Source organism: Quercus lobata, chromosome 4 (assembly GCF_001633185.2).
Source record: "Quercus lobata isolate SW786 chromosome 4, ValleyOak3.0 Primary Assembly, whole genome shotgun sequence".
NCBI lineage: Eukaryota > Viridiplantae > Streptophyta > Magnoliopsida > Fagales > Fagaceae > Quercus > Quercus lobata.
The window spans coordinates 53,797,781-53,813,400 of NC_044907.1; the positions used below are offsets into that span (position 1 = coordinate 53,797,781).

Consider the following 15,620-nt stretch of genomic DNA (forward strand, 5'->3'; position numbering starts at 1 on the left):
TTTGATTTTTTAATATATATATATTTGAACATGTAAAAAATATATATTCGAATATGTAATAGAATGCAAACTTGGCAAAGAAATAGGAAATTAGGAACAATGGGCATTTTGTTCTTTGAAACTTATTTCTCTGCATCTTGCCATCCTATATCTATCGTAAGCTCTTTTGTAGCAGGCATTATTCTTTTGATTGACAATTTCTACTTGAGCATAATTTGGTTTTAATGCTCATTTGAGAAATTTGTAATTTGAAAATTCTATTAAACAGCTTACTTGCTGCAAGTATTTTGATCACTTTTAATTTCTATGTTTTGTGTCATACTATTTTCAATCTAAATGCAATTTTCAATCTTAGGTTGTTTAAGTTAGACTAATAGAACCATAAAAATGCAAGAGTTAGGGAGAGAAAAAAGAAGTACCTGCTTTGCTTTTGGAAGGGATTGTGTTATCTTTTAGTCTGTTTTGGGTTAGATTTTTGGGCTTTTAGGTATGAGAGCTACTTATGGGACAATTGATAATGGTATTGGTGTGGTGTTGATGGGTATGATGAGGCCTGAAATGAAGATGAAGTGCATTGTCCCAGTTGTTATGGCTAGAATGCTTGGTTATGCACATTTTGATTGGTATGCCAATTGATATTATTGGTGATGCTAGTGTTAGGTAAGTTTATAAATTTTTATTTTTGTATTTTTAGTTTTACACAAGTATACTGAATTGTGCATTTAGTTTTTGGGTGGGCTTGCTATTTGGGGTTGGTTTTTAAAGTTAATTGTTGCTCATGCTTCAGTAGTTTACATTTGTTTTAGAGTTCACTTTTGGTATCGACTCCACTAATTCTAAGTTCTAACTTTGGCCATTGTGTTTGGATCTAGCATGCAGTTAACAAATTAAAGTTGTTTTACTTAGATGAGCTTGGCTCATTGGTGTGGTAAGCTTGACATATATTAACATGGAAATTGGAAATTGAAGAGTGAAAAAACAGAATGTTTTCAGCGTATGTGCAGTGAGTTAAGGCTATGTTTTATCTCTATAAACCCAAAACTTATTAAAAAAAAAAAAAAAAATCACCTCAACATAAAAGGGCTTTAATTTTTGGTTAATTTGCTCTGGGTTGGTGCCTTTGTGTTTTCAATGACATATGATGCACACTATGTGCTTGATATTTTATTTCTAGATGGACACCATTGTAACATATGATATATATTTTTTAAATTCTATAAAAGATAATTGGAGTTGATTTTAATTGGAGTGATATTGTATTTTATAGATAGTATTCTAGCAAGTAGGACAAATGAGGGGCTGTACAACATGCCCTTGACCAATTTTGAATTTTAATGTATTGTTATATTAAGTTGATTGTTTTCTAATTTATAAAATGATCCCGCGTATTGAGCGGATTAAATGCTAGTTATACTAAAATAAATAAAAAATTTTGTAATGATTTGACCATCCCAGTGTTTTTGGTCAAATCTATAAAAAGCATTTTCTTATTGTTTGTGACCTGCGGCTAGCATTGCCCACCTATATATAGGAGCATGCACATTGAATACTAAAAATAAAACCTAAATGAATAATATAAATAAATAATAATTGCTTGATGTATTTCTAACTATGCATTTCATATCAAGCAACATAGACCTGAAGGTTTAATAGAGAGGGACTTTAAAAACTCAATCCTGGTAAAAAAACGCTAGTCACCAATCTTCAATTTTCAGAATCGGAACAATGGCAAACCAAGCTTCTCTAATGTTTTATTACGTTTCCACCATATTCATAATCACCATGAGCGTGCTGTGCGGGGCCAGCACTGTAGAGAAAAAGGTGACTGATCATTCACATTTCTGGAAATTCAGTCTTCTCTTTTATTTTAGATGTCTAGTTAGTTACTCCTTTTGATGATAATGCAGGCTCACATTGTGTACATGGGTTCACTTCCAAAGGGGCAATACTCACCATTGTCTCACCACCGTAATATGCTACGGCAAACCGTTCAGCTGGACAGGTAATATTTCTTATTTTTCAAGCTTACCTAAATCATCGATAAGCAATTCTATTCATCATTTCTCTGTGTGTGTCTGTGTAGTTCTGTAGAAACATCATACATCAGAAGTTACACTAGGAGTTTCAATGGATTTGTCGCAAAGCTCACGGATATCGAAAAGCAAAGGCTTTCTAGTGAGTGCTGCGAGATTTAGACTTCATCATTGTCAAAATAGTTACACACACATTATATTACATTATTGTCAAGATAATAGGATAAACTATGATATGCAGATATGGAAGGTGTCATCTCCGTTTTTCCAAGCAAAACTCTTCAACTTCACACAACAAGATCATGGGACTTCATAGGTTTACAAGAAAATGCCACGCGGAATGCCCAAGCTGAGAGTGATATCATAATCGGACTTCTAGATACTGGAATTTGGCCTGAATTAGAAAGCTTTAATGATAAAGGTTTTGGTCCTCCTCCCAGCAAGTGGAAGGGTTTTTGTGAAGGCGGCGAAAATTTCACATGCAACAAGTAACGTTTTTTACTTTGACTATGGTTTTGTTAACACATTTTGCCTACAAACTCTCATCAAAAAATTAACACAACTACATATCTTGAAAATTTAATCATTAGACTATAAGTTTTTTTTTATTTTATTTCATTTTATGTTTTTAACAACCATATCAAATTTTGTACAAATCAGAAGTTATTTGTTATTCAACCCGTAAACTTGTTTTTTGTATATAATTTAAGACTACGAAAACTTGAAATTTAAATATTTAATTGATAACATAATATTCTTAAAATTTTTAAGCATGAAAGATATAATAATACATATAATCTAATAGTAAATATATAAAAATTCATGTCCAATAAAAAGATATAGAAGGGGTTTAAAGTCATTGCTTACAAACTAGTTTGTAAGAAAACTTTGTTCTTGTTCTACTAGATGCATTCTAAAAAACCTAATTGCCTACATAAAGCTTTTCACTGCGTCTATTGTATCTTTTATATGTTAAAGGGATGTAGCAAATTAATTCCAATCTTAAAATAAATAAATAAATAAATCCCTCTAACTCATACGGAACCTAAACATAATAAATTCCACCAAAATAGTTTGAGATTTAATATGTTACCTTTACAAACATTATAGTTTAACATATTACTTTTATACTTGTCAAAAAAAAAAAAAAAAAAACATATTACTTTTATAATTATAAGGTTAGCTCCTTCTCAAAAAAATTATTATAAAGTCAGTTACACGCTTAAATTATAGGGTTTAAAATGTAATTTCCTTAGAAAATTAATGTTAGATCTATGAATACTTTTATGAATGGCAGCAGTATCATACTTGACATGGATATGCAGACGACTAGAACAAGTGAAAATCATCATTGACAATATAAACTAGAACAAGTGAAAATCATCATTGACAATATAACTGTCATGTTACAGCAAGATAATTGGAGCTCGATATTACGGTGCCGCACGGCCGCAATCATTTCGGTCTGCAAGGGACTCTGATGGTCATGGATCTCACACTGCCTCTACAGCAGCAGGGAACATAGTAAACAATGTTAGCTTTTTTGAACTGGCACAAGGTACCGCAAAAGGAGGGGTTCCCAGTGCGAGGATTGCAGCATATAGAATCTGCCAACCGGACGGGTGTAATGATGAAGATATCTTGGCCGGTTTTGATGATGCAATTGCTGATGGAGTTGACATCATTTCAGTTTCAGTAGGAGGACGACGAGCTTCTGATTTCTTTAACGATTCCATTGCAATTGGTGCTTTTCATGCAATGCAGAAGGGGATATTAACTTCTCAATCTACAGGCAATAGTGGTCCTTCCTATGGATCAACCACAAGTGTAGCACCGTGGTTGATTTCTGTAGCAGCAAGTACCACAGACCGTCTTTTCGTAGACAAGGTTGTCCTTGGTGATGGAAAAACACTTGTTGTATGTATCAACACTCCTAAATCTTCTTGAATTAAGCAATAATTTTATTGCTATGTATCCTAATGGCCTTTCCACAATCAGGGAAAATCAATCAATTCTTTCGCATCACCCACAACCACGTTTCCTCTACTACATGGAGCACAAGTTTCAATTCGGTGCTCTTTAAATGATTCAATGTAGATTTTGATGCCCAAAGTCTTTCCAATTTCAAAATTTTCTTAACAAATATATAAAGGAAAATTATAAAGTCTCTTTGCATTTCAGGTACTGCAAACCAGGGTGTCTAGACAAGACAATGGTGAACGGATCGTATGTGCTTTGTAATTCGAATTCTGGAGATTATGAGGCTTACAATGCTGGTGCACTAGGGGCAGTCGTGAGAAATGAACCATATGTAGATTCTGCTGATATTGTTGCATTACCTGCATTGCTATTAAACGCTAAAGAGCATGATGTAGCCCTGTCCTACGTGAAATCCGAATCGTACTATTTCTTATAATTACCCATTTTTGTTATACGTTCGTTGGAGTTGCTCCTTTTTCTGACTAGTCCTCATGTTTTATTTTATAGATTCCCTAAAGCAAGCATTTTGAAAAGTGAAACTATAAAAGATGCGGAAGCTCCTACCATTGCTTCATTCTCTTCACGAGGACCAAATTTTATTACACCAGATATTATAAAGGTATATGATTGTAACCTACATCTCTTAGTCTTTCCTAGAAGTCTATTCATGACATTTTGCTCATATTTGGCTAAGTGTATTGCAGCCTGATTTAAGTGCCCCAGGGGTGGATATCTTAGCTGGATATTCCCCACTCGCTACACCCTCGTTTAGCAATAGTGATCCAAGGCGTGTTCACTACGCTATTATATCTGGAACCTCTATGGCTTGCCCCCATGTTTCTGGTGCAGCAGCCTATGTCAAGACATTTCACCCTGATTGGTCTCCTTCAGCCATCAAATCTGCTCTTATGACTACTGGTAATCTTTTAATCCTAACAAAACTCTCCATAATAGCTCTTACATCTTTTAAGTTAATATTTCTGAAATGTTAAATTTTATCTGCAGCTTACCCCATGAGTGATGCCAAAAGTCTGGATGGTGAATTTGCCTACGGATCTGGGCTTGTAAATCCAGCAGAAGCTGTTCGTCCAGGACTTGTTTATGAAGCTCTAGAAGAAGACTATATAATAATGCTTTGTAGCATTGGCTATGATGCAAAGAAACTTCAAGTCTTATCAGGAGATACTACTTGTCCTAATTTACCAGTCACAGCATCACCAAAGGATTTGAATTACCCTTCAATGGCAGCTGAGGTAGTTCCAGCAAAGCCTTCCAATGTTACGTTTCACAGAACAGTTACAAATGTTGGCTCGGCAACTTCTAGTTACAAGGCAAAAATAGTCACAAATTCAAAAGTTAATATAAAAGTGGAGCCCGAAGTACTCACTTTCAAGTCCCTAAATGAGAAGAAATCTTTTGTTGTATCTGTCAGTGGTAGTGTGCCAGTTAACTCAAGGCTATCCGCATCACTGGTGTGGTCTGATGGTACTTACAGTGTGAGAAGTCCAATTGTTTTGCACGCCTGAAGCGTTTGAGCCTAATTGGAATAGAATCATTATAAGCTTGCCATAACAAACTCCGACTTCTACAAATAGGTCATTCTTCCTTCCAATAAATTTTTAAGGTAAAACTCAAGCTATTAGTTTAATAATGATTCTATTCATTTTTTGCAAATGGTTTGGTCAAAACTTGAAAAGATAAAGAAATAGTAAACATAAGTGTGGATTCGGGTTTGGGTGCGGGTGCAAAGCAGTGGCTCTGCTAATTTTTGAAAAAGTAGAGTGCGGGGATAAGTTTATTAATAAATATTAAATATATTTTTATTTATATTTTCTATATATTACTAAGCATATTTTTTCATATAATGATAAACATATCCCAATTTAAGAGCAATAGTAGATAAGGAATCTTTGGAATTAGTTTAATATTTATAGCCGATATTTAGGGGGGTAAATTTTGCAAAATAATATTATTTTTTAATGATAAATAATTATTTAAATTGATATAATTACCAAATTATTTGGGAAATTTTTTTAAAAATAAACAAATAAGATGTGGAAAGGGAATAAAAAGGGAAAGAAAACACTAGAGTCCAATGATGCAATTTATCATATTTTTTTACTTTTTTTTTTTTAACACTTATTTCGGCCCGAGTCGAACCGATTCAGGACTATTTCAGCCTATTTCAAACTGAATTGGTCTGTATCGAGCCAAATCGGAAATCGGAAGAAAAAAAAAAAGAGTCACGGACGAGTCAGACATAAGACATTATTGTATTGATTGAATCATTAGCATAGTCTAGGATTCAGTTGTGCAACATTGTAGTCCATTCGGCCCCGGATTTAACAAAATGGTGGACCATTGAGCACAAGAAAGATAGACCTTACATAGAAATGTAACAAAATTTACCACAATGGATACTACAGAATTGGCCTCTGTGTCAGAGCGTTTTACCCTGATTTGCTTATATTACTTGTGCTTATAGGTTTGTGATTGTATGTTAGAGTGAAAAGGGTTGCACTGATCATTGGGATTTAAGGTGTGATTGGTCACCAAAATTTAACTTGAGTTTTCCTTGGAATATCTATCCTAGACTAGGTTAAATTATGTCTCATTACAAGAACATTAGTTCAAGAGTTTTTCGAGAGTTTTGTTATGTGTGGCGAAGGTGTTAGGCACCCCATGATACCCAATCGAAATCAATACCTTTTTTTAATTATTTATTCCTAGTTTTGTGTAATGTAATATAAACACAATACTTGACTATTGTTGGGGTTATACATTCTATGATATTATGCAAGCATCATATTTGGTACATGAGGAATGATATCAGTAATTTTGGTATAGAGGAAAAACAAAAATAATTTTTGAAATCCAAAATAATAAACTATTCGAGGTAAAAATGAGAGATATTTTGTTCCACCAGAGAATTTTTTAATTTTTTTTTTCAAAGAAATTGCATGATACATCGAGAAATCATTTTGAGGATTTAATGATTCATAATAGTGGATTCGTCCCTTCTTTTCATTTTGAAAATGTTTGAGCTATAAAAGAGTTATATTCAAGAATGGGCTTAAAAATTCACTTACGTAAACTTTGAGAAGACCGGTTTAGACCCAAAAATAAATTATGCAATGAATTTATCACTATATTTCAATTAAACTAATCAAGTGATCAAAAGTTTAGAAATTTATATCACAATCATGGAAAGCACTAAATCTGAAAGTGAAACAATAAAAACAATAACTGCATGCAGATTTGGTGACGAAGTGAAAAAAAGATGGTTGACATCTCCAAAGGAAAAATCACCACGAGGGTAACACACTCTAAACAAGGCAATTCACAATATGAATATGTGTTAAAATTTGAAACAATACACTAAGAGACGTTACAACTAGTAGATGAACTCATTATTGCAACCCCCACAACAGTTTCGGAATGACCAAAAATTTTGGTAACCATGATTTACAAATGTTGCCCTTGGAGAGATTTGACACCATGGTGACGCAATGGGATGAAAGACTGTGGATTCATGATTTAGTCATACCGACTAACAAAAATATGGCTCTCTATACTCAAAGAGATAGATTTCACTATGCTTCGAGAGACATCATGATTTAGAAATGCTGCAGTGTTGTAATTATTACAATGACATTGTGAGTCTTGTGATTGAAATTTTGTGGAATAAGAAATTGTTATAAATTTTAAAAGTAACTAGTCACTTACCCGGGCGATACACGGAAATAGCTATAAGATGATTTAAAAATAAATAAATAAAATAAACCCATTATTTTTGAGTTGTAGTATGCAAAAATGCATGAATTTATTTATTTATTTTTTTTAATGATATTGAAACAAATAGCACAAAGGTTTATTAGTTGTACATAAGAAAACAATGTTGTTTTATTTTTTTTATTTTTTGAGAGAAGAAATAAGAGACAGAATGTTAAGTCTCTAGCTTAGTTTGTGTCGTACATATAGGTATATATAGGATATGTTGTAATGTATACACCAAAAGGTAATTATTGACTAGTCATAACCCTTCAAATTGGATATACCAAAAAAGATCAATAACTAAAATATAAATTGACCTTCTTATATTAGAAGGAAACTCCCACTCTTTTACTGTGATAACATACAAAGCCTAAAAGTATTGTTTATGCATAAAAGCTTTCTAATTTTACATGAACTATCATAATTTTAATAATAATTGTAAAAAAAAAAAAAAAAAAAAAAAAAAAAAAAGGGTGAATACTCTACATTGTATGAATACTATATTCAAAAAGTTATATAACATATTATAATTCCAAAGGTTGAAAAAGAGCGCTTGAGTTAATTATTTCAATGATTGTTTTGGCTTTTTCCATCACACAATAGATAATAATGTGTCACCAAGGACAATAAAAGAGATGAAAAATAAGATTCATGCCTTCACAAAATCATTGCTAATTGATTTAGCAACAAACACAACAATTTTAAAGAACTCTTCCAAATTATTGCTTTCAAGTCAATAGCAATTTGCCAAGGACAATAAAAGAGATGAAAAATAAGATTCATGTCTTTACAAAATCATTGCTAAATGATTTAGCAACAAACATAACAGTTTTAAAGAAGAAACTCTTCCAAATTATTGCATTTAAGTCAAGAACAATTTGTTTGTGAAAGCCAAAAAACATGTACATAACAAATAAAATATTAAATACTTTGCTGCATATGCACATTACACAATAATCAACCACGAATGACTAACCTATGCACTTTTACTTGCTATCTTTCCTTTTGCATATCCATTGTCCAGTTGATATTTGGCCCCAAAAGAAAACGCCACCACCAACAAAAAGATAAATCAGCTGCAACTACCCCACACGGTTACAGATTTTTGGCTTCAATCTTCTTGGAACCAAATCCCTCAGGCATAACCACCATGAACCAAAGGCTTATTTAACATCACGTTACTACAGCAGGCCACAACCTAGTTCCAGAGAAAAAAAATAGCAATCATAAGTACTAAGGACTAATGTTTGGTCTATCTTTTACTAAATGCTAACATAGTGATATTTAAGGAAACATTTAAACTTACTGAAATATGTAATAACAACTAACTAAAACTAAACCAAAAGAACCAAAGAAAATTGACGGTATAAAGAGTTCTATAGCCTAAAAATTATGGCAGAAAAAAATTATAGTAAACACTATACTCTAATGAAAGTAAGATAGAAATATTAAAGATGAAACAAATTAGCCTCTAATGATGAAGAAAATAATAACATAGGGACACATCAAGTAAAATTGTATCTAGACACAGCTATTCGATGTATCTTACAGCATTAGACTCACGTCCATCTGTCAGTTTGATCCAGTAACTCTTCTTGCAAAACACCAAAGTGTCGTATCTGGTAAAGAATGTTAGAAATCTGTGTTTAAACAAAAGGACAGATCACAAAGCATAGCGAAAGAAGAATGCACTATATGAAAGAGAGACTACAAAAAGAAGCTAAAGCAATCGTTGTAAGTAATTCGATCACAAAGCATAGGAAAAAAAAATCATAACAATTTTACAGTTCAGTTGAATACAAAATAAGAATTCATTGAATTTAAAAATAAAAAAAAAATAAAAAAATAAAAAAAAGAAGAAAAAAGCAGATTAAAATATACAATTTAGAGGCAAATCAAAACCAAACAGATCAATGGACAAAATTTAATTCAAATTATGAGATAAATAGAGGGAAAATCAGGCTATCCTAACCTTTTAGTTTGATGCAGCAACTCTTCTTGCAAAATACCCATGTTGTACCTGGCAAAGAACTTAGTATTCAACAAAATGACAGGGTAAGAAGTTTTCTAAAATCACAGCAAAGAAAGATGAAAGAGAGACTACAACGAAGTGGAAGCAAACATTGTAATATGGTTTGAGTTGCAAAGATATGAAAGATTTTTCCCATAACAAAGTTAATTTATCAGTCCCAAAAAATATTTAAGCATTAATGTGTAAACATGCAAACATATTTAGTGAATTGTCCGCACAATGTTTAATATTTTTTTGGTTAGTTTTTAACAATTTGTTGGCTGTTTCCAATATGATGATGGCTAAGGATTTGGCTTCCATTAGCCAAGGATATATAAAATAAATACTTAAAGCAAGATTAACATCAAACAGTAACACTTTTTGGCACAAACTTGAACTGGACAGTTTGTTTTCGTCTTATACATAAAGATTTTAAACAATCCAAGGTAAAATTTTACTTTTAACTACAATAAATCAAAGGATAAGTCCCAAATGTTACCAAAAGAAAAAACCAAACCAAAGCATCCGAAGAAAGAGAAACAACCAATCTATTTTTTAAAAAGGGTAAAAGAAGAACCCTAGACAATTAAGCAGGGGGAAAAATTAATATAGATATATTGAAGAACACAAATTGTAATTCAAATAGTATAAGCATCAGATTTTAAATTAAAATATACATATATTGAAGATTGAAGATGCTAATTCAAATAGGAGAAGAAACAGTGAGATGAAGCAAACATCAAACACACATTAATTTCAATGCTCCCAAAAGAGAAAAATCAAATCTGACTAAAATATGCAAAACAGTGACATAGTCTAGTGGTATTTCTCTCTGCGTCTTACTGAATATGGAACCTTTGTTCCTTCTTAGTGTATTTTTCTTGTTCATATTGTTTTGTTTGTGTTTTATTTATATTGAAAAGGTTTAAAACCAAGCAATTCATTTTCTTCAAACGGTATTTTAACTTTATCAATTTTTTTTTTTTTTTTTTTTAAAAAAAAGCACCACCACACTGCCACAATTCTACTCCCACATTTAGATTAAAAAGAAAAACTCCCACCCAAAAGACACACTCCAATTCCCAAGTTTAGACTTAAGAAAAGAAAAAGAGAAAAAGTAAAATAAAAACCCAATCCCTAATTTAACTTGAATAACCCCAAACTAAAGCATTCTTACCCAGATTCCTTAATCAAAATCAAATTTAATCCAAACACCTATATCAATATCAATCCGACCAAAATAACCAAATCTAAATAAAAATTAATCCATAAATTTTAACAATGAAAAAAAAAAAAGAAAAAAAACTTTACTGAGTTTGATGGTGGTGTGAGATCGGACTTTGGCAGGCATACGGCCTAGTGAACTCCCTCTCTCTATCCTGGTCTTCTTTTCTTTTGGTTTGTACCGAAACGATTATCCCTCCTACAAAACCTAAATTATATTCAATTCCCAGATTTGAAAACGAAAAGGAAAAAAAACAAAAACAATAACTTTACTGGTTATGGGTACACGGCCTGTCTCTCTGATGGTGGCAGATTTTTCAAGTTCTGCGGTCTAAGTCTAGCGAGCGACCCAGATTGCAGTAAACAAAAACCATAGTTATCGCAAGATTTAGGTTTTTACTTATAAAAATTTATTTTAAAAAAAAAAAAAAAAAAAAAAGGAAAAACTCACTCTATAACAGTTCATCGTCGGTTGGGGGAAGCAAGAATTTTGGTGGCCAAAGTCTGACGGTGGTACTGGCTTGAGATGTCTCTGACTCTGCCTCTGCCTCTTTCTCTATTTCTTCTCTAGGTCTTATTGCCTCTCTATTTCTATCTCCGTGTAGCAATTTTTTTTGCTTTTTCTTTTTTCTTAAGTGGTTAGTTTCCTTTTATACCAATAGGGCTCTCAAACAGTGTTTTAACGTAATGAAAACAATGTTCTCTAATTTATAGGCAAATTGAACACAAACATGAGTAAAAAATTCACTGAAACGGTTTGTTTAATCAGTCAATCCAATAGATACAATTTTTGGTGTTTTTAAATGTAATCGTGTCATTAAATTATCAAGCCACGTAGCGCAACGAGAAGTGGTCAACAAAAAGTCAAACATTTCGGTTATTAGTTATTTCAGTTAATAGTTATTATATAGATTTATTAGATGAAGTGCGATAGTGTCTGTCAAATTCAATCCATTACAATATACTTGGAAAATTTGAATTCAAAGAAAAAGAAAATTCTAGTTTTATCCTTGTGTCAAATTAATTAAACCATATTTTTTTCAATTGTACCACTTCAAATCCCATATTTTTGTTATTGTGTCGAACACTTAGAATTTATACAACACTTAAAACCATAGATTGGGTTTTGTTTCACACAATAATAAAAGCAAGGGCAGCTCCACTTGATTCTTAGAGGTTCAAATGAACTCCTAAACTGGCAAAACATTAATAAATTATATATAATATTTTTTTTTACCTCCTAAAATAAAATTTTGAATACCTTGACTCTAAAAAAATTTTTTAAACCCAAATGAAATAGGCTTGAATATGATTTTTTTAACGATATCTTAGCCTTTTTAAATATATTAAAAAAAATAGTAGAAATTTGTTAAGATTAAACTTTAGAAAAAAACTATTTAGATCTTAACAAATTTGAAATAAATCAACCAATGGAAGATCAATGGATGAATGGTTGTTTGACTATATACATTGAAAGAGATGTAACTTGTAGGATTGATAATGAAGATATCATGCAACGATTTCAAAATATCAATCCTCATAGAAAACAATTGTAAAATTTCATGTGTTTGGGGTTTTTGCTTTTTCTTTTGTTTTGTTTGTTTGTTTTTTTTTTTTTTTTTTATATTATTTTTTTTGTGTGTGTTTAATGTCAATATATTCAAGTTTTCTTTTCTTTAAGATTTTTTATAATTTATGTTTCTTGTTGACATTCAAGAACCGCCACTGAATAGAAGTAGGGTATAATATGATAGCTTTTGAAGTATGTGTTAATTTGTCATGAGGATAAAACCATAGGATGGCAGACGAAACTAAAGTTACTACTCTACGTCTCTACCTACCTCAGTGAACCTATCTCTGACACGAGTGGTTGATAATGATCTATGAAAATTGTGTGGCAAAGCAGCTAAGACAAACATTCATGCACTGACAAATGTGATTTGGGATGATGATTTCAAAGAGTTTTAAGACCTGTAGGCGCCAGCCTATAATATCAAACAAAAAACTGACCATGAACGTTTTAGAACTTTTCCTAGAGTAGCATGGAAGGTGCAAGGAACACTTAAATCTTCCAGGGATGTCAGATAAACAAGCGCAGGAATATGTGGAAGAGTACAAAGAAGCAAAGATGCAGAGACCAAGCACAGTGAAACAGTCAAACATTAACGGACACTACTGATGTTGCACGGACACCGACATGGTACGGATACGATACGAGCACGGGTACAAGGGTACGACAATTCTTGAAATACCAGATACGACATGTCAGGGGCATGGAAATTAATTAATTAATTAATATATTTAGATATATTTGTAGACAATATATGTTTATTTTAGAATTTAAGTTAAGTAATAACAATTGTGGGGTCACAATTTGCTTCCCAAGCCCAAAATGTATGGAGTCTTGGTCCAACGAGTCCAATACAATGAATTTGTAGAGAATGGGTCAAAGAACTAGGTCCTAATGAGTTGGACAACAGCCAGTATTGAATTGCATGATGATCAAACACAAATAAAGGATGCTGATATCAATAGACTTTCAATCTGAGAAAGTTAAACCTATATATAATGATCACTCTTGGATATCAGAATGATTTTAATTGCTATAATATTTTTTTCTCTCTATTTTCCGATCCCCTTCTCGTGGAAGGTCTCTCACATTATATAGTTCCTTTTGGGTCATCTTGATCCTACACTTGTTGATCATCTGAGTCCCTATTTGAATGTCCGTCCCATCAGACACCCCTTTCGGCCTTCTGTTAGTTGTGGTAGTTAAGGCAGCACTGTTAGTCTTCTCCACATAAATGTGGCTAGAAAGGTAGCTGCAACGCATTTAATGTGGTGGCAGCAATTTTTCCTTAAATATTTTGAGTTTCCTTCTTTCTCGTATTTTCATGAGGCACATTCCTATCGCTAGAGCCTTTTATAGGGTCACTTTAGTTGCTAGAGTACACACTTGAGCTACATTCATTGTATCCGAGAAGGTATTCCTCCTCGGATCATCTTCCATTTGTTCCTTACTTATGAGACTTTTACTGGGAATCCCTTAACAATTATTTGCCCCTCCTCAGACTTGCCAATATCCCAAATGAAGCCCAAAACCCAATATATGATCTTGGGCCCTTACTCCTACAATAGCCCTTCAAAATTTCGTTTTTCCCTCTTATCCGAGGAGGAAAAGCAGGGTTTTGATTTTTAAAGGATAAGACCCACTAATTCTTTGATTCACACACGTGGGAGTGTGGTTTTACGTGCCTTATAATTGTCACTAATGCTTCATAGCCCACAAGGTGTCATTAATTACTCTAGGCAGCCTTATGTCCCCCGCATCTAACGATGAGGCGCTAATCCAACGGCTGACAATTTTCCTAGAATTTTGAGCGGGAGTATTCCCACTTACTTTCTCCCTCTATATAAAGCCATGAGGGGAATCATTTTCCTCTTTTCTTTAAAAACCTTCAAGTGCTCTAAAGAACTCCAGTGCCTCGTCTCATAAAACACTCTAAATTCCTGAGTCTCCATAGCTATTTCTTGTAAGAAGTCTTCGCAAAAGTTTCAAAGTTTTAGCATACGTGTTCCTATAAGTCTTTCATTTCTTTATATTCTTCTTTTTTCTTCTCAACCTTCTTCCTCAGCCTTTTTCTTTTTAGAAACCTTTCTCTGCATCATTTCTAGTCACTTAGATGGGTAGGTTCAAGCACCTAGTAGATTCTCCGGCCGGTATGGAAGGTTTTAGGGCCAGATACCATATCCCACAAGGAGTTGGTTTAGAATATTGTCCTTCAGACCGAATACTCACTGACAAAGAGACGGGCCAAGTCGTCATTCCCATGATTGCTTTCATAGAAGGAGAAATGACGCTTCCCATAGGTAGGATAACCAGGGATTATTTGCATAACCACAAATTGACCCCTCACTAATGCGTCGCCAATATGTTCTGAGTTTTAGGGTGCGTAGATGCTCTAAATGACCAAATGAACCTCGGCCTCACATGGCACGACGTTGCTTATTTGTACTAGTGCCACTCCCTTTCCGAGGGATATTACCTCAAATCTCGATCCGATGGGGTGAGGTTGATATCTTGCCTTCCTAAGTCCAACAAAGGCTCGAAGGACAATTATCTGGTCATTTTCGGGGAATGGCATGACGGTCTTCACTGCCCAGTTAGGGCAGGAACACCAGGTGGGGTACTCTAGGATTAGGTCCCTCGACCGAGATCTTAGTCTTTCGAGCTTTCCCTTTACTTGCTTTTAGTTATTTGTTTTCTCGGATTAACCACAATTTCCCTTTCGGAAGTTTTGCAAATAAAGATCATGTCGCCCCGAAGATCAATTTGGTCAACGTTCAAGCTCTCAATTACCTCCTAAGGTCGAAGATTTTTGTGAGTGAAGATGGACAGTTGTGGGCCACTCATCTAATTTTGGGCTACAAGACGCTGTCTCGCATCTTCTATAACGTAGGCCAGGCTATAAGGGCCGTGACTCCCAAATTAGCTCGAATTGATGTCTCCGACCCAAGATTTTTAGCTCGGAGAGACCTTCCACCCGTTTAGCCACCCGTTCAACGTGTTCTTCAAGGGGTAGCCGCTCCAAGAAAGG

General features: G+C 33.4%; 1 protein-coding gene across 1 annotated transcript; it reads left to right on the top strand.

The window, feature by feature from the left end:
- The first annotated feature begins 72 nt into the window (after positions 1-72).
- On the top strand, positions 73-5,780 carry LOC115983877 (subtilisin-like protease SBT4.3). Its single transcript, XM_031106725.1, has 10 exons — positions 73-1,821; positions 1,908-2,002; positions 2,084-2,175; positions 2,275-2,521; positions 3,446-3,950; positions 4,032-4,126; positions 4,215-4,433; positions 4,521-4,632; positions 4,718-4,931; positions 5,019-5,780. The coding sequence occupies exons 1-10, from the start codon at positions 1,726-1,728 to the stop codon at positions 5,537-5,539; spliced, it is 2,196 nt and encodes a 731-aa protein (XP_030962585.1). The 5' UTR covers positions 73-1,725; the 3' UTR covers positions 5,540-5,780.
- The last annotated feature ends 9,840 nt before the right edge of the window (positions 5,781-15,620 follow it).

Excerpts from the sequence above, each read along its gene's own strand:
- LOC115983877 (XM_031106725.1), top strand. The coding sequence starts at position 1,726 with ATGGCAAACCAAGCTTCTCTAATGTTTTATTACGTTTCCACCATATTC. Across the intron at positions 2,003-2,083 it reads CAAACCGTTCAGCTGGACAG|TTCTGTAGAAACATCATACA; the intron begins GTAATATTTCTT and ends GTGTCTGTGTAG. Across the intron at positions 4,633-4,717 it reads TTACACCAGATATTATAAAG|CCTGATTTAAGTGCCCCAGG; the intron begins GTATATGATTGT and ends AGTGTATTGCAG.